The sequence below is a fragment of the Plecotus auritus genome (genome assembly GCF_963455305.1).
Source record: "Plecotus auritus genome assembly, chromosome: 2".
NCBI classification, from domain to species: Eukaryota; Metazoa; Chordata; class Mammalia; order Chiroptera; family Vespertilionidae; genus Plecotus; species Plecotus auritus.
The window spans coordinates 155,568,020-155,587,455 of NC_137771.1; the positions used below are offsets into that span (position 1 = coordinate 155,568,020).

At 45.0% G+C, this 19,436-nt stretch overlaps 1 protein-coding gene across 6 annotated transcripts in view; it reads right to left on the reverse strand.

The window, feature by feature from the left end:
* CD47 (CD47 molecule) overlaps positions 1–8,474 on the reverse strand; it is a 62,207-nt gene extending 53,733 nt beyond the window's left edge. For 5 of the 6 annotated variants that reach the window (XM_080657318.1, XM_080657317.1, XM_080657316.1 and 2 more), the window contains exon 1: positions 8,220–8,474. In XM_080657318.1, the coding sequence (XP_080513444.1) occupies positions 8,220–8,265 (46 nt within the window). In that variant the 5' untranslated portion in view covers positions 8,266–8,474. The remainder of the gene's footprint in view (positions 1–8,219) is intronic. The other variant, XM_080657319.1, reaches the window with a different exon arrangement.
* Positions 8,475–19,436: the final 10,962 nt, after the last annotated feature.

A 19,436-nucleotide genomic window follows, 5' to 3' on the forward strand; every position in this document is an offset into this window, starting at 1 on the left:
GGCCTTGCCTCTCTCTCCAGACCTCGCCAGTAGCCAAGCCTCTCTCCCTCTCTCTGAGAGGTCAGCAGTTCAGCCTGCTCACCAGCAGCCTGGGGTGGCTGCTTATCAGCCCCCCTCTCTAATCAGGCCCAGATAGGCCCAGAGATGTTGACTGGCATAGAAACCGACCAATCAGAACCAAACCTGGGTGAACTGCAAGGAGCCAATGGTTGCCTAGGAGGCGGAGCTTTTGACGCTGACTGCCACAGAAACTGACCAATCAGAACCTAATCTGGGTGAACTGTGAAGTCAGAACCTAAGGTGGGGCCTGAGGAGGGGTTTTAAGGGCAACAGCTGTTTGGTATAAGGTGTAAGAAAGTGATTCAATTTTTTAATGATCAGTTTGGTAGTATAGTGCATATGGCTGGCTATCAGTCCAGATATAGGGATTATGTGTTTTTATCTGCCAAGAGCATCTCCTCCTGCTGAAAAAGGCTTCCCTCACCCCATTTAAGCAATCCTACCCTATATAATCTATTTATACTAATAAAAGGGTAATATGCTAATTAGACTGGGTCAACCGGCCATCTTCCGGACGTCCAACTTCCTTCCAGACAAAGCCATGGTGGTGAGGGCAAAGGCAGAGGCAGTTAGGGATGATAAGACTGGCAGGGGAGGGCAACTGGGGGCAACCAGGCCAGCAGAGGTAGGGCCATTGGGAGTGAGATCAGGCCAGCAGAGGAGGGCAGTTGGGGGCAAGATCAGGCCAGCAGGGGAGGGCAGTTGGGGGTGATCAGGCAGGCAGAGGCAGTTAGGGGGGATCAGGCCAGCAGGGAAGAGCAGTTAGGGGTGAGATCAGGCAGGCAGGGGAGGGCAGTTGGGGGCGATCAGGTCAGCAGGGGACAGCAGTTGGGGGCAAGATCAAGCTGGCAGGGGAGGCAGTTAGGGGTGATAAGGCAGGCAGGCAGAGAGGTTAGGAGTGATCAGGCAGGCAGGCAGAGAAGTTAGGGGCAATCAGGCAGGCAGGCAGAGGCAGTTAAGGGCGATCATGCAAGCAGGCAGGTGAGCGGTTAAGAGCCAGTGGTCCCAGATTGCTAGAGGGATGTCTGACTGCTGGTTTAGGCCCGATCCCTCTGGGATCCCCAATTAGAGAGGATGGAGGCTGAGTTGAGGGAACCCCCACTCCGTGCATGAATTTCGTGCACCAGGCCACTAGTCCTAAAATAATAATCTAAAAGCATTTCTTCACTTCCATTTCATTTCCTAAATCTCTGCCACCTGGCTGCCATCTCTCCACCTCAACTTCACTACAACAGCTCTTGCCAAAGCCACCAACAATCCCTTGTGAAAAATTTAATCTGTATAGTTCACTTTCTGTCCCAACTTTCTGTCCACAGCTCTTGAGCCCTGGGCAGCTCCTTCCTTGTGCCTGTCCCTTGGCCTTTAGATCTCTGGATTCTGAATTTCCTTCTACTGCTTTGTTCAGCCATCCCAGCTTCCTTTCCTTATTGAAACCTATTCCGTGATTCACAATAAATATTAGTGTTCCTAAAGGCTTCATAGTCAGCACTGCCTCCCCCAGTATTTACCCGTACTCATGGTTCTAACTAACTACACATTTTTATTTAACCAGGTTCCACCTTTCTCCTCAAGACCTGGGGAAGCCACCTGTGTGCTGAGCATTTCTACTTGGACCTAGTACTGTTACATCAAAGTCAACATGTCCAAAAATCAATTTTCCCTCTTCCTACCCTCCCTATAAATCCTCACCTCCCTCAAGTATTTCCTATTATCTATCAGTCAATAAAAACCATGCTGGATTCTTCCCTCTTTTTAGCCATGGAGAATTTTTGGTAGACTCGGCCTATTTAATAGTTCCTAAATTCAAAGCGGATTGTATGAATGAATTAGACATTTCTCATTTCTCCCTTGAACTACTGCCATTTAAGTAGCTCCCTGACTCCAGCTTCCACATTTCCCCATCCCAGCCCCAGTGTACTTTCCACTGTTCCAGAAACAAATGTTCTAAATGCAAATGTGCACTCTCTTGCTCTCTATACTTTAATAACCCCCCTCCCTCTTTTCAGACTAAATTGTAAGTGTATTAGCTGGAATACAAAGTAGGTCCTTCAAGGCCCTGTCCAGCCCCACCTGCTGTCCTTCCTCATTTCCAAACTAAGGTCCAATTATAATGACCTTCTTAAAATCCCATGAATATGCATATGTGCTCTCATGTCCATGCTTTTGCACATGTTCCCCCAGCCTAGAGGCCCATAACTGTCACTCTGACACTAAAGGGTCAGAGAACACATTTTGGAGTCAGACATTGGATGGAGACGTAGCCCCTTCTAGAGTTATAACCTTAGGCAATTATTTAACTTCTGCACCTCAGCTTCCTCATCTATATAATGAGAAGTGATAGCATATACCTCCTGGAGATTTTGTTAAGATTTAATGAGATAAGGAACACAAAGTTCTTATCTCAATGTATTTCACATACTTAGCAAATGTTCAATAAGTGGCAGCTAGAGTTGACTAACTTTGGCTCTTCCTGCTAAAGCACAGTTGGGATGTCTAATCCTGTTCCCCTTCCCTACCACTACTCAACCTTATCCATCCTCTCCTTATTGCTCCCATCATTCCCTCTCAATTGCTGTCACTACCCTTATTACTGAATCTTGTAATTAATACTTGATTTAACTGGTTCCCCATTAGGAGAAAAGTTAGAAAAGCAAGGACAATGTCTTTATTTGGTAGCCTATGGATTTAACCCAGGGTCCAGCAAGTATGATTCATTACATTCCTTATGAATGTAAAAAATGTAAAGTATGAATTCCAAGAAAGGAATATCCAAAAATGGTATCAGAGAGGATTCATTCTTCTTCCATATTTGTAGAGAACCCTCCACTTCTTACTTCTATAGACTTGATTATGGAATCATGAAGCTACATATTGCAATGAGAAATCTCAATTAAATGATTTGCAGGTGAAATGGAAAAGTTCCTTAAAAATTACATGAATGTACCTAACAATGACCTTCGTAGAGGGTGATGTATAAACTGGATCTTGAAGAAAGAGTAGGAATGTTATGGAAAAGTAAGGACTATCCAGGCAGAGTAGTAATATGTATAGAGGAATGAAGAAAATTAATAACTGGAAGCAAGAAATTATTCAGGTGATCTCTAGAAAATGGAACTTGAAAAGATGGTTAAGAAATATGGAAATGATTCCTTAAATATAATTCTGAGGAGTCTGGACTTGATAAAATAAGCAATAGCAAACGACTCAGATTTACCTGCATTTAAAAAAATAATAAAGCAATATGAAGAGTGAATTGAGGGGAGGGAGGGAGACAAGAATGGGAGACCCATTAAGAGATCACTACAATAGTCCAGGTAAATGACAACAGGAGAGAAGGCAAAAAATTAAAGTAAAAAAACGAAGAAGTAAAATCAACATAAGTCAGATGTGGGAAGTGTGAGGAAAGAAGAGGGAAGAATGAAAGTTGTTAACCAAAATAGCATGCATAACTAGTTAGATTGTGGATTAATTATTGAGTACACAGACTTAGGAGATTTAAAGGGAATATCCTTTTAATATTTAACAGGCTAAGTATTAAAATACCTGTGATACAATGAAATGAAGATGTCCAGTAGATCCAAGGACTTAGATTTAAAAAAGGTTGGAGCTACAAAGACTTGGGGATCCCCAAGAATTTAGCTGATAATTGAAATCATGAGCATAAACAAGATTTCCCAGCTAGTCCTTGCAAAGCAACAGAGCAGGTATCAGAGAATTAAATGTTGTGAAATACCAATGTTTATGGAGCAAATAGTTAAAAAGGAACAAATTAAGTAAGTGAGAAGTAGGTGAGGCAACAAAGAACTCGCGTAGACACAAAGAAAGCGTCTTGATATGGACAGAATAGATGTTAAGTGGGATAAGTACAAATAGCCACTAGATTAAAAATTAGATTACTAACTTCTTTATCTGCAGCATTGTCAACAGACTAGTGGAATGAGGAGTCATATTGCATTTTGGAGATAAATGGGAGGAGAGAAAGGAGAGGCAATTATTCTTTCAATAAATTTGGCCGTCTAAAAGAGCAGAGAGAGAAGGTGATAATGAAAGGAGTATGAAGACAGGAACAGGGCAAGGTTTTTTGGTTCTTGTTTGTTTGTTTTAATTTTATTTATTGTTTGATTGTTTTTAATATGGGGTAAAACTTGAGCATGTCTGCAAGCTATGGTGAAAGAACCAATGGAGAAGGAAAGATCTAAGATACATGACTGAAGAATTAAATTGATTAGGTAGGTCTCCAAAGTGGTGGAAGTGAAAGAAGTGTTGACAGGTGATCTTTTCCTTAAAAAGGTGAATAGGTATAATTCTGAAACTAGGTGAGAAGGGAGAAAGTGATGAAGGTTACCTAAGCTATTATCGGTAAGTTTAGAAATGGTAGGAGGGAAGTTGGAAGAGTCTACACTACACATCAATACTATTTTTTTGCAGCTGAGTAGGATGTTAATTATCCACTTGGAATGGATGTTCAAAATGGGGTAAGAAATCCCAGGAGTCACTAAGGTAAATGAAGTAAAAAGATAGCTGGTAGAAATGAATCTTTTTTGCCATAGACCTTGACCCTGGAATGAAAAACTGGAGCCTCAAACTGAATTGGGTTAGAATTAGGGTCAAAAAGGAGGATTTAGTCAGATCTTAACTCAACAGAGATCAGAAAAGGACTGGGATAAAGTGGGGGTCTCCACAGTGTATTTTGTTCTGACTCAAAGTAATTGCCTCTAGATTGTAAAGTGGCCTTACAAGAACTGAAGTGGTTGAGCTAGGGTTACAGGGGGAAGGGCAGCACCATCCAGAATTAAGGCCTTATCAAGCATCTAAAACATATTAAATACTACTAAAGGATAAAAACAACAAAATCCCTATTTCCAAGTAACTGCATTTTATGTTATTAAGAGGCATGGGGTCTGAAATGTGTCTCTATGTCCAGTACTATTTTCTCCATGCAAAGTGCTTGGAGCATAGCAAGGGGGCTCATACGAGCTTGAAACAGAAAAAAAAATTTTGACAGACCTTGCACTTGCCAAATTCCCTGCCTTGTCTTTTAGCCCATCAGTGTGACATATATTCAAATATGCATAAATATCCGCTGGCCCTGGGATGACCCGATATGGAGTCATATACAACTGCTTCATGGATATGGAAGGAAGTAGAGGAGGGTGTGGCTTCTAACTCCCATTTCACCTCCAAATAACCACACAAAGGGGAAATCCAGGTTCTATTGTTTTAGTCTAGGTCTGTCAGAATCAAATATCCTGGGTGCTCTGTATTTTTTAGTTTAGTGTTACAATGAGTTCAGCAAAATTGATTCTACACTATTATTCTTCTTTTATCATAGAAAAAATATCTGTACAAGTGAAAGTAGCTTCATGACAGCCAAAGTGCACTGTATTAGGCACAAGATGTAAAAATATAGAATTTTTAAATCTTGTATAAAAAGATATGAATGCAAAACCTAAAAGTTGGGTAAATGGCTTTATAAAAATTGTGTCACAAAAATAACATTAATGTATTAAAAGCAATGCCCATACTAGCCATAGTTGAATCAACATTAAGGAATATTCACAGTTTTAATAATATGAGTGATGGTTTTGGATTCAGAATATTTATCAATTTTGGGAAAAACACCTATTTTTCATCTTTAGAACCTAGCCCTTCAATCTCCATTAACAACTCAGTGGCAAATATAAAACATCTGCCAAAATACAGATGACAGCGTGAGCAAATGTCCTAATAGTAGGCATTTAGTGTAATGCTTTAACACACTGCCTCTAAACCGCTGGGGCGGCCCCATAAATAAGGACTTTTACATAGGCAGTTACTTCCTTAAAATGGCAACTTGTGTTTTAAAGTAATATATATTTTTAGGAGAAAACAAAACATTTTCTTTAAAGCACGCCAAATTACTACAATACTTAAGACAATAAACATGTTTTTTAATAATGTGTATCCTTGATTTTAAAAACTGAAAAATCATTCAACTACTGACAGTTCATATACTGTCATTATTTGAGTAAGGTTTTATTTACCAGTTTTTGAATTCCACTGAAAATGCTGATGTGCTTTTCATCAAAATATAATTTGACATATAGGGCATGGGGGAGGGAAGGAGCATAATAATTCATTCTGCATCTTGTAAACCAAAACTGGGGGCTACAGTTTGCCTGTAATTAGATGGAAGGGGTATTTTAGAAAACTTATTTTACGACAAAGGTCAACTGAAACTGTAGTGGCTATCAGTAAATGGCATTTGATTACCAGTCATTTGAAAATGAATCTGAAAGCAAAATCAAAGTCTGAGTAACAATGAACATAAAAGTCCATGGACTTTCTTCATTCTAAATTCTAAATTCAATCTCTCAAATACCTTGGTTTATAACTACTTGTGTTTTAATGCTGTTAGCATCTCTTCACACATGCCCTTTAAAAACTAAATATTAAACACAAACAAAAATCCATTGGTTTATATTCAACACTTAACACAACTCAAATGCATAATGCCTCTATTCTGTTTTTCTTTTTTAGATTATTAGCTTAAGTACACTAAAACACCATAAATTCTGAATTCTATGACTCTATAGGGATTTATGCACATTAATATTACATGTAAATGAGTGCTTATTATATATGATCTTAACTATTACTAACAGAATTCTTACCCCCAAAAGTAACATTATAGCAGTTCTTTCTAATCTACTTGAAAATAGGACCCCTGTTTTTAAAAGAATACATAATTTATAGTTTTTATTCTTCAGAATAGCTTTTGATGCCTATAGTCTGAATTAGTGACATTTTATCACAATTTATAATCTGGTTCAATATGCATTCTGATCAGAAAACAGGTTTCTGAAAGCAGTATTATTTTAGTTATTTTGATAATAACAGCAATGAGCCATTAATGATAATGACAGGGAACACTACTTCATCTAATATCAACCCTTCAGATAACAGACATAGTGACTATAAACAGCTCCAACATCCCAGTATTTTCGGAGAATGGGGAAAGTGGTAAGCAGGGTCTTAAGAGCATCTTGAAAATAGCTGAAGTCACAAGGCTTTATGAATGTCACAGGGAGGCTAATAAACAGTTTAAATGTAATTAAGTTGAAATTATAGAATTAAATATAACAATTTCGTGTTTACTGTTCCTCAAATTCAATTAGAAAAAATTCAAAAAAAGGCTTTATACATGTGAATTGTGACAGGCACAGCTATATGCCATACACAAAAAATTATATTCTTCCCTCAGTTTTTATAAAGCACACATTTTTAAAAAATAGTTTCCAAAAGCTTGGGGCCAAAACGCCTTTAACGTGGAAAAACACCAAATTCCAGTTGGTTGCAAATATGTTTTGACTAGGGGTTATTGTCTTCTTATTTCAAGCGAAATCTATTGCTGTTAAATGGTTCCCCAAATACAGGAGGGAACTTAAATGTGCTCTTTGGACTGGATTAAAGTGGTTGGTGGGGTGGGGAGGTTGAGAGAGTTTCCAAGAAGCCCATTTCTAAGGTTTAATAAATTTTAAAAAAAAGGAGAGGGGGGAGACAAAAGATTCTTCTAATTAAATGGTGTGTTGGAAATAAAACTTAATTGTATCAAGTATGCCTCTTTTACCTCCTATGTGGGAGGGCAAACCCGAAAAATAAATAAATAAATAAATAACCATCTTCACCAAAATGCGCACTTCCATCGCAAGACGCCCTGGCTCTCCCACTCTCCCCCCTTCATCCCCAGTGCATTTAAGCGCCTAGGAGGGAAGAGGGGTGCGAAAGAGGGGGGACCCTGACAGCGGCCACCCACTCGCCTCCGATCGCGCCCTTTCTCTCTAGTTAATTTCCGCGTGAGGTGCGCGGTGTGGAGTCTTCCTCGGTGTGTGCGTCTGGAGGTGGAGAGCGGGGGAAGGAGATGAGCCCGCTGTCACCAGGGGAAGATGAAGAGGAGGGAGAGGAAGCCAGGAAGGAAGGGGGCGCCTGAGTACCCGCGGGGCCTCCCACGTTCGCGCCCGGGCGTCCAGGGCGCGCGCGTCCTGCACTGGCCACCCTCTCCAGGGAGCTGCGGGGCCAGCGGGGCACAGCGCACACCCCGCGGGGCGCCGCGGAGGCGGGAGACGCGATCCGCGGAGGCGGGAGACGCGATCCGCAGAGCCAGGTTCGGGGCCACTCACCGCGGCTCGCTGAGCCCAGCAGCAGCAGCACCAACAGGGGCCACATCGCGCCCGCGAAGGGGCCGCCTCCGCTGCCGCCGCCCGCGTCTGGAGCAGCCACCGCGGTTACAGTCAGGACCCTGCGCCGCCGCCCGTCACTTAGAGCCCACCGCCCAGGCTGCCGGCCTCGCGCCCGCGAGTTCCAGCTGCTGCACACCCGCTCCCAGCCTCGAGAGCCGCGCACGCGCACTCGTCCTCGTCCCCGCCCCGCCCCGCCGCGGTGGCTGCTGACGCGGGTGCCCCTGATTCGTGGACTAGTCAACGTTCCCTGGGGCTCCGCCAAGACCCCTAGCCGCTCCCGGGAGGTGGCGGAGGCTGCGCTTTGAGGCCAAGCCTCGCCGCGCCCCTTCCATCCCGCGCCAGGGTCCGGATACCCCTCGCCAAGAGGCTGGGCGAGTGTTCCCTCGCCTCTCTCCTCCTTCCTTTCTGCTTCTCTCACCGCCCTGGGCCCAGGGATCCTGCCCCCACTGTCCTCTCCTGCTTGAAATGAAATGTGTTCAAAATGTGGCTCCAAGCCACAGTATAAAGAAGGCCTTTTTAAAAAAATTGAATTTATTGGGGGTAACATAGGTTCGCCAAACCATGCAGTTTTCAAGTGTACAACTCAATAAGAATCATCTACACACTGCATCCTGTGCCCATTGGTCCAAGCAATGCCTCTTTCTGTCCCCACTGGCCCCCACCCTTTGACCATCGCCACCTACCTGCCAGCCCCCCTTTACCTCTGGCCATCACCACACAGTGGTCTGTGTTATGCATATATGGTTTTTGACTAACCCCTGCACTTTCTTTCAATATCTCACTGAATCACACAGGCACAACATTCAAACTGAAGCAAAGACCCTGTAAACTGCCAGTCACACTTATCCTAAGTGATGAGCTCTCTTGTCACAAGTCAGTCTCTGGTGGCTACTCCAGTGGGTGCATAGCCTGTCTGCTCCTTTGGTGGTTTTCCTCTTACCTGCTGGAGGAGAAAGCAATTTCCCACCCAACACCCCACTCTCCACTCCTCTGCCCATGGCATCGCCTCCATCGCACTCCATCCTCATAGTAATAACACCAGGAAATAACATTTCCACTCTCAGTGCATTATATACTACATCACTTTTTATGTGTTTTTTTTTTAAATGTGTGAATCTCTTTCCCACAGCATTATCAAATCTTTATAATCAGAGAGTTTTTTTAAGTATTCCCTCTTCTAACACTTCAAACTCAAGGGGCAAACAGAAGGGGTTTAATAAATATATTGATGTGACTGGAGGCAAGCATTGCTCTAGTTAAATTTGATAGTTTTATTTTTTTTAACAATTAAAAAAAAGAAAGGAAAAGCGGTATCTCACTAACACAATGGTTCATAATTATGGTGGTCATGATGTGAATGGCCGCTTAGACACCCTGAGGCTACCAAAGGGACTGTTGGATTCTCCTCCAACTGCTGGGTATATGGATACAAAAGAATCACCTATCAGACTTAGAGCATTGGGGACATTGTGTACCACAGGGCAGCTGGTTGGCTAAATAAGGCTGCCAGCTGTCCCTGAGACCAAAGGACCCCCTAAAGCTGAGGAGTGACCAGGAAGGACTGTCCACAACCTTCACACGTAGAGTTGGAATGATGCTCTGTTTTATGCTGGAAGCTGCTGAGGCTAAGTACCTCATGTAGTTTTGTGCAGAAAATGGAGTAATCTTGCCCTAGCGGGTGGGCTCAGTGGTTAGATTGTCGGCCTGAGCACAGAAGGGTTATGGGTTCAATTCCCAGTCAAGGGCACCTACCTGGGTTACAGCTTCGTTCCCCAATTCTGGTTCAGCCCCATAGGGCAGTGGTCGGCAAACTCATTAGTCAACAGAGCCAAATATCAACAGTACAAAGATTGAAATTTCTTTTGAGAGCCGAAAACCGACTGCTGCGTATGGGCCACAAAGTTTCAATCGCACTGTACGTGTGCACCCGCACTTGGTATTTTGTGGAAGAGCCACACTCAAGGGGCCAAAGGGCTGCATGTGGCTCGCGAGCCGCAGTTTGCCTACCACTGCCATAGGGGAAGGTGCCTCTCTCACATGGGTATTTCTCTTTCTCTCCCTTTTCCTACCCCTTCCCCTCACTCCCTCCTTTCCATTCTCTCTCTTAAAAAAAAAAAAAATCAATGGAAAAATATCTTCTGGTGAGGACTAACAAAAAAGAGAAAATGGAGTACTCCTGAGTCAGGTGAATAAGCGGCCACCTGGGTGACCACCTCAGCTCTTGGGAATCAGCTGGGATGTGTTTTGATGGTGAGGCAAGAGGAGGCCTGTTCCAGGAGACAGAATCCAAAGCAAGCTTCCTAGGTTTGATCAGCTTCTCTCTGAGATAACTTTCTCCAGTATCTACCTACCTTATATTTCTGTTTCCCTTTTAACATTCCCAAGCACTTTTATTTGGATTTTGAGCTCTTGTTATCTTTACATAAAGGGTTTCTTGGGTGGAAGGTGAGAGAATAATGTATATTAGAATATTTTGAACAGAGGTAATTCACATTCAGTTTATTACTAAAATTAATCTTCATAACAGCCTTGGAGTGCGTATTATGATCTCCATTTTAGTGATGAGGAAACAAAGGGAAAGAGGAATAATGAGCACTTTGCCCATGATTATATGTGATGCTTTCCTCTCTCTGTCCCTCTTGTTTACATCTGTCTACCTGAGCTCGTTTTCCCATTTTTTCTTTTCACCCTATAACATCTAATTACCTCTTCCATCGCACTTTGTTTATGCTGCTAATAAAATGCATTTATGTATTTTTTGTACATATCTGTCTCTTATTCTACCATGTTAGCTAGGAGAAAATGAAATCTTTCCAGGGTATATTTGTATTTCCAGGGTCTGTCACAGTGCTTGGTCGAGACCTAAAAGCTCTGTGTGTGTGTTGAATCAAGCAAGAAAATCCGCGTGATGTGTAGTATTACAGAAACACTTTAGCCCAGGTTTGAGTTTACATCTCTAGTCACGCACTACGGTGAACCTTGGACGAGTTACTTAACACTTCTGAGCCCTCCTTTCTTCGTTTGTGAAGCTACGTGATGAAAATAATAGAAATTAACTCTTTAAATTGCCTTGAGAATTTACTGTTAACACTTTTACAGCTACATAGAGCAGTGCCTGGTGCACAGTAAGCACACAATCAATATTACTTCCTATTATTAGAGTCTCCTTATAGTGAGGTGAGTCCCTGAGAAGGACAGGGAAAATATTATCTAAAGGATCACCCATTGCTGGTCTGAAACCCTGAAGAGGCACTGGGATTGGGCCAAGTGTGTGCAATTTTGATTCAAGCCAGAGGCACAAGTCTGTGCCCAGTGGATAGCCCTTAGTCCACGTGTTCTCATATACACTTTGTTGATGATTGAACGCTGAGGGACCCATATCCTTGATACCTGGCTCAGGGCCCAGTGTCTTAGGGTGTTATTTAAACTTGACCCACTCAGAAAAGCACAGTTGCCCCAGTCATCAAATGAAACAGTGTAGCAGTGTCTGTGCTCAATAGGCCAGGACTGGGTTTAGATGGTTAGGCAGTTGGAAGGTACTGACATGTGGTTAGAGACGGATTTGGCTGAGGGAAACAGAAGGAAGGCTCCAGGAGCAGGAAATGATCTTCCTGGCCTGTGCTTCCATGAGGGAAAAATATTAGAATCAGAAACTGCCTCCGAGTAGGAGGAGGCAGGACTGAGGGTGGGGTAGGGGATATTCTACCGGAGGGATGAGAGTGCATTTCCATGGCGAAGTCCTTGAGCCCAGGCTTGATTTGCCCAAGTCAGGGACAAGCACAGCTCTTCCCACTCCCCCTGCTGCTGTTGCTGGAGGTTGCTCAGGTAGGGAGCCCACACTCCCCACAGCTGGAAAGCACTAGAGAGAGCCAGCTTCTAGGTTAGTTGTAAAACCGTACTTCCTCTATTTCTTTGAGAGCCATAATCCTTGGGGTCCTGGGAAGGACTCTCTGTACCTTGCCTAACCCCTTTGGAGACACATAACATGCATGTAGAGGGTGCTTACTATGCACCAGGACCTCATCATGCTGTAGTATTTACTGTCTGTTGCTGCCAGAAGGAATTACTACAAATTTAGGGGCTTAAAATGATACCCATTCATTGTGTGACCATTCTGCAGGTCAGAAGTGCAATGGTTTCTCTGCTTCTGCTCTCCCATGGCCAAAATCAAGGCGTTGCCTGTGCTGCGTTCCTTCAGAAGGCTCTAGGGGAGAAACCACCTTCAAGTTCATTGAAGCGTTTGTCAGAATTCAGAGTCTGTGGGACTGAGGTCCCCATTTCCTTTCTGGCTGCCATCTTGGAGGGGGTCAGCATCGACAGGCTGGCTTTGGGTAACTGTGTGTATCGCCAATGATGCATTAAAGCCTTCTCCGGTTGTCCTGCCTCCTCTTCTTCTGCCACATTTCGATGACTGACTCTTCTTCCTCCCCTTCTACCTTAAATACTCAAGTGATTAGATTGGATGCCTCTGGGAATCCAGGATAATCTCCCCATGTTTAGGTCTGTAACCTTAATCACTTCAAGAAGTCTCTTTTGCTATATAAAGTAACACATTGGAAAATCCCCAGGGATTAGAGCTTGGAAATTTTGGGAAGCGTTATGCTGCCTACCACACTTAGGTTCTTTTTATATTTGTCTCCCTGGATCCTTAAATGACCCATAAGGAAAGCATTGTTGTATCCACATCATTGTTATACCCAATGTGCATATGAAGATACTGAGTTCCAGAGAGGTTCATATCTCAGGTAATAAATGGTGGAGCTGAAGTATGTCTTGCTTCTGAGCTTGGCTCCTTCCTCTGCCTGAGTGAAGGAATGTCAGAGGCAAAGCAATTGTGTGGTGGTCGGTCCCTCTCCTTGAAGTTCCCTCTGTTGCTTCATTAGTGCCGCTTCTCAACTCAATGAGGTGGTCCCCACCGTGGCCACCAAGTTTCCAGCTCTCCTCCTAATAGCACGATATGTGTTTCCACTGATTCTCACTCAAAAACAGATGGCATGCCCAAATGAAGATGCTGAGAGGAGATTAATAAAGGAACTGTTTACGAGGGTGTGGGCAGGGTTAAGGAAAGTGACAAGGAAAGGAGAAGTGTTGTGAGCTAACAGCAGCTGTTGTCCCCTCCTCTCTAGTTCTGGAGGTGCAAGGAGAGGCGTGGTTAGGAGAACCCTGAGAGAATGGAGAAACTCAAGGAGGGCTGCCTGGCAGGAGCTGGTGCTTTTGGGAGAGGAACAGCCACTAGCAGCCTGGCAGAGAGGAAGGTGGCCAAGGAAATACCATGACTCCACTCGAATCCCTCCTTCCAAACTCCTGCTCTGCGCAAATCTCAACCAGAAGTTAGATGGAAAGAAGTCTGTTTATGCAGTTCTTGAAGTTTGGCTTTGCGGGGTCAGAGTATGGAAGGGGAATTGGGTATGATAATGTGACTTGCTTTGCCCAGTGTGTTAGTTTCATAGAAATTTTTTTGTCACTAGAGAGGCCTGATGCATGAAATTTGTGCAAGGGTCTTGGCCCTAGCATCTGTGGTGGATTGCCTCAGCCCTTGCAGCTCTGGCTTCATCCAGAAGGAAGACCGGAAGGTCATGTGCTGTTGGTCTAATTAGTATATTACTAGGGGCCTGGTGCACGAAATTCATGCACTGGGAGGGGGGGTGCCCCTCAGTCAAGCCTGCACCCTCTCCAATCTGGGACCCGTTGGGGATGTCTGACACCCCTCTTACAATCTGGGACTGCTGACTCCCAATCGCTTGCCTGGCTACCAGCCTGATCACCCCCAAACCACTCCCCTGTCAGCCTGATTGATGCCTAACTGCTTTCCTGCTGACTCTATTGCCCCCAACTGCCCTACCCTGCAGGCCTGGTTGCCCCCAACTGCCCTTCCCTGCTGGCCTGGTCGGCCCTAACTGCCCTCCCCTGCCAGCCATCTTGTGGTGGCCATCTTTGACCACATGGGGCAGCCATCTTATGCAATGGCATGAGGGTCAATTTGCATATTACCTCTTTATTATATAGAATGCTTTTATTATTATAGACTAGGGGCCCAGTGCATGAAATTCATGCACTTGGAGGTGGGAGTCCCTCAGCCCAGCCCGCACCCTCTCACAGACTGGAAGTCCTCAGGGGATGTCCTACTGAAGGCTTAGGCCCACTCTCCATAGGGAGCAGGCCTAAGCCGCAGTCTGGCCTCCCTCTGCAGGAGGCGACCGGGCTGATCAGGGGAAGGTGCCAGCCCCATCACCCTGCTGCTGCAGCCACTGCCAGCCACCGCAGCTGCCAAGGTGTTTTCATCAACACGGACTCCAGTCCCTTCACCATGAAAAAATGACAACTTTCTTTAGGCATTTTCAAGATGTGTCTTTCATAGGATATGACCTTTCTTTCTTTCTTTCTTTCTTTCTTTCTTTCTTTCTTTCTTTCTTTTACCCTCACCTGAGGATATGTTTCCACTGACTTTTAGAGAGTGTGGAAGAGAGAGGGAGAGACAGAGAGAAACATCAGTGTGAGATGGACACTTTGATTGGTTGCCTCCTGCATGAGCCCTGACCTGGGCCTTGGCCAGGGAGGAGCCTGTAACCTAGGTACATGCTTTTGATCAGAATCAAACCCGGACCCTGTGGTCAGCAGGCCGAGGCTCTGTCCACTGAGCCAAACCAGCTAGGGCAGGATATGACATTTCTTAGTCCCTCCAGCAGTGGACCTTCATTTATTCCTCCAGGAGTGTGGTGGAAAAACCCTAGATCACCTTCTTAGATTCTTATTACCCAGGTTACCAAGAACACTGCAAGTGGCAGCGTACAGGGAGCTTAGCCAATGAGCGGTCAGAAAAGGTGTTTACGCTCGAACTGGTTTGGCTCACTGGATGGAGCATTGGCCTGCAGACTGAAGGGTCCCAGGTTTGATTCCTGTTAAGGGCATGTACCTTGGTTTGGGGCACATCCACAGCGGGGAGTGTGCAGGAGGCAGCTGATCGATGTTTCTCTCTCATTGATGTTTCTGACAGTCTATCCCTCTCCTCTCTTCTCTGTAAAAAATCAATAAAATATATTAAAAAAAGAAAAGAAAAGTAAAGGTGTTTCCTCTGCAGCCTATGTGCAGAGGATCCCCTGCGTTGTGCCCACTGGGCTAGGGCCATGTCCCCAGCTGCTGGAGACATGTCCCCAAGCCTGCTGGCCCCAGTTCACTGTGTCTGCCAGGCTGGGGGGTGTGGACCCGGGCACTTGGTGCAGGTGCACGCGCAAGCGGCTGCCCCGCCCCACGGCTGCTTGTGTTTGGCGCCCCTGGCCACTTTTCCCGGGGCCCAGCCCACTTGGCACCCCCAGCTGCTTGTCCTGGGACCTGGGCCACTTGCCGCTGGTGCCCATAGGCCACTCCTGGCCAGGGGCATTCTGGGACCCTGGTCACTCAGGGCCTACGTGTGGGCCTACAGGCTCGGAGCGGCCTGGGTCCCGAGGATGTTCCTGGCATCCAGGCCGCTCAGTGCCCACGTATGCAAATTAACCCACCATCTTTGTCGGGTTAATTTGCATACTAACTCCTGATTGGCTGGTGGGCATTGTGGAGGTATGGTCAATATGCATCTTTCTCTTTTATTAGTGTAGATAGTTCTGGAAACTAGATGTCTGAAGTTAAAATGTCAACAGAGCCATATTCTGGTTTCTGGAAGATCTTGGCAATACTTGTGAGGAAGGACACTAAGAAGCTAGGGCAAGTCCTTGGAAAGTGGAAAAAGGGAAAATGAAACAAAATAATAAACAAGGCCAAATAATCTGAGCAATTTACAGCCACTTAATGAATAACCAGGTTTTATCTTCCCTAACCAAGGATACTTACAAGCAAATTATCGACGGTCAGACTGGCCTCAGACCCAGTCTCTCTTCTATGACATTCTTTGAAAATAAAACTAAGCAAAAAATAACTCTATAAACACATTTTTCTGAATCAGCATATTCTTGAAGGACACCTAGCTAAAGAATATTCTGTTAAGACCTTCCCAGGAGGCCTCCCTTAGGATTCCCACCAGCTAAAGAGAGAGAGAAAGCCTCAAGACAAAGGACCCTGGGATGCTCTTCAGAAAGCAGGTCACTTCTTGTATCTCTGCTCTCTTTCTCTTAAACTGTAACTGTCCCCACCAGAGGCGCAACCAGGGGAGTACTGAGCAGCTGCAGCTCATCCTGGGCTTACTCCCTGAAGCTGTCTCCAAGGCCCCCTTTTTTTCTGACTTTCCTGTAAGTGACAGCTGCTCTGCCTTGGCTCACTGCTGTCACTCTGACTTTTACTGCCCAGGGAGTTCATGCAGCCCAGTGTGGCCAACTTTGTTCCTATAACATTTCTAAGCAGCCATTTTAGACTCTCACCTGGACTTGTGATGTGAAATCTTTCCTGCAGGAAGTCAAGAACCCACACACTACCAGCTGGTTGAGGCAGACCTGCTCTGGGCCCAGTCCCTGTCCTGTAACACCTGGAGTTCCTCAGCTGGAGATCCAACACTCCAATGTCTATCTCCACCTTCACGTGGCTGCCTTCTCTATTTCAATGTCCTCTCTTTTTCTTACAAGGACACAAGTCATTGGATGTAGAGTCCACCCTAAATCCAGTACAATATCATTTCCAGATCCTTAGCTAAATCCATTTGCAAAGATTCTATTTCCAAATAGGTCACATTTTGAGATTCTGAGAGTAGATATTAATTTTGTGAGGATACCATTCAAGCCACTAGAACTAGTAAATGTGTTATTTCTGGGCAAAAACATCAAGACCTAGAACACAATTTGCCACTCTCTTTTTTCCTCGCCCTTGAAAATCTGCAATGCTCCAGGCAGTGGGTGCTCCCTCAGCCTAAGTCCTGGGGTGGGGATGTGGCAAAGCAGAACCCCAGCTGACCTACAAAGGAAACACGACAAGTATAGAAATTAATGTGTTACCTCCCTGACAGACATCATTGACAGTTTTCAATAACCACAGTCCAGCCATTCTGAGATATTCCCAGCCGCTAAGGAAGCTCCCCACTGCCTTACATATGAAAATACCATTGAATACTGCATTAACCAAAACCAGTTTGCAGGTTCCCCGTTCCTTTTAGTCCCAATTCCATTGGCAATATTTCAAAGCATCATATCCCCTCTTTGGGGGCTAAGTGTAGAAAGAAATCAGTGTTAAAGACAGTCTTTTGTGTCCTTAGAGGGGCAAGTTTTCTAGGAAAAAAAACAATAACTGCCAAAGCACATGGGAGTTCTTTGAAATTAGTTACAGAGTAGCTGCGTTTCAGCCTGACAGTCTCATCTTTGGTTCCTGAAGATTTCCCTGCCTGCAGCAGCCAGGAATGTCTTCTGAGAAACCTTCATTCTCTGGCCTGAACCCAGGCTCTCTAGGTGTGTTCCCCCTGCCCTGCCATGGCCACCTGTGCAGAAGTGCTGGAGACACCGGGCCCCCTGAAGTTTATTAGGGCTACAATGAGTCCTCTGGCCACTAGGATCAAACTGCCAGACCAGATAGACGTGCACCTTTGGAATCATGCAAAGGGTTCCTGAGTCCAAGTCCCTTTAGCTTCACTTGCCTGTCTGTCTTGAGTGGCAGCCTGGACTTGAGGGCCCCCACATGCCAGCTGCTGAAGCCCCTACTGCCTAATTCCCCAAACAGAGTCCCTGACTCACAACCGTGGGAGGGAAGGGAAAAGGTAGAGAGACACACTTTGGGATGGTTCTCAAAGTGAGCTACCTGGACATGCAGCACCTGAAGCATGTGGGAACTTCTTAGAAATGCACATTCCTGGCCCTACCTCAAACCTCTTAAACCAGACACTCTGGAGTGGCGCCTGGAGATCTGTGGGTTGGGGAGTCGTCCAGGTGACTCTGGTGCACGCTGAACTTTGAGAGCCACCCATGTAGGGCCAGGTGGCCTGCGAGGAGGTGATCCGTCTTGGTAAAAATATCATCAGCCACCCTGTCCCTTTGATCTGGTGGCAAAGGCCCACCTCTAATACACGGAGGGTCCCTGGGAAGCCTGGCTGCCTCCTGCACCACTGGGCAGTTTGTATAAGCTGTGGTCAGAAGTGACAGGTGGGGAGTGGGAGTAGTAGGGAGGTTAGCGCCCAGGACACAGAGTCCTGTGGCTCCATGGGAAGGTTCTCACGTGGAGCAGAGATTCTGTACTATCTCATGTGAAGGGGCACATATCCCACCTCTGTCCTGATAGAAACCAGTGTGTCCTTCTGAGTGGCTTGAGGATCTCTTTAGTTTGATGTGTAGTGGTTTTAGAAGTGGTTTAAGGATCTGGTTTCCCTGTAGTTTACAAACTACCTTTTTGTATGTCCATCAAGGTAGTTAGTATCTGAGATCTCTGCTAACCTCTTGTGAGTTTTCACTTACAAGAGGCCATTTTGATAAAATGTACAAATCTTTCATACTTTTAAATAATTGTGTCTTTTTGTCTAGGGAACGAAGTAAAGAAAGTGGAACATTTCCTTCAGGAATGAGAGATCAATACACATTTTACCAAATAACGAATTCAGAGGCACCTCTGTTGGCAGTATGTGAAGTAGGGGAGAAACGACTTATCCTATATCATAATCCAAAAGAAAATGATTCATTCCTTTAAGACAGCATATGGACTAGTCCGCCTGGAGCTGATTCTGGTAAATTCAAGGAAAGACCTCATCTAAATCTGTTCTCTCCTGGAATGAGGCATCCTTGACCATGGAAAGAGCATGAATGCTTTTTTGGAGATGTAAGAACAGCTCCTGATACAGAAATCAGTCAGATGGGCTGATGGATATATTCCTCTTCTGCAGTAGTTCAGGTGATTCTCTTATTTTGTCTAGCCATACCGGATTGCCTGAGAAAGTCTACTGCGTTCCTTGCACAGCACAGACTCTTGTAAACCAGGATTTTTTTCAGGGTGGGTGTTCTTTTTTGGAGGAAAGGTTGCACTTCTCAATCTTTTCTTCCTCAGAACCCTCACTGCATTTGGAGTGTGGGAAGTATGGCCCCAGAGGCCAATGGAACATGCTTGTGCCTTTATGTGCTCCAATAGTCACCCCCCAGTTTCCCACTCTCACCTCTTTGGAGACTGAGTCCTATTCCTATCCAGTTTCCTTTTCCTTCCCAAGAAGTAGCTTTGTGCTAGTGGACCTCTAAGCCACATGGAAAGCTATCAAAGCACGAAGGG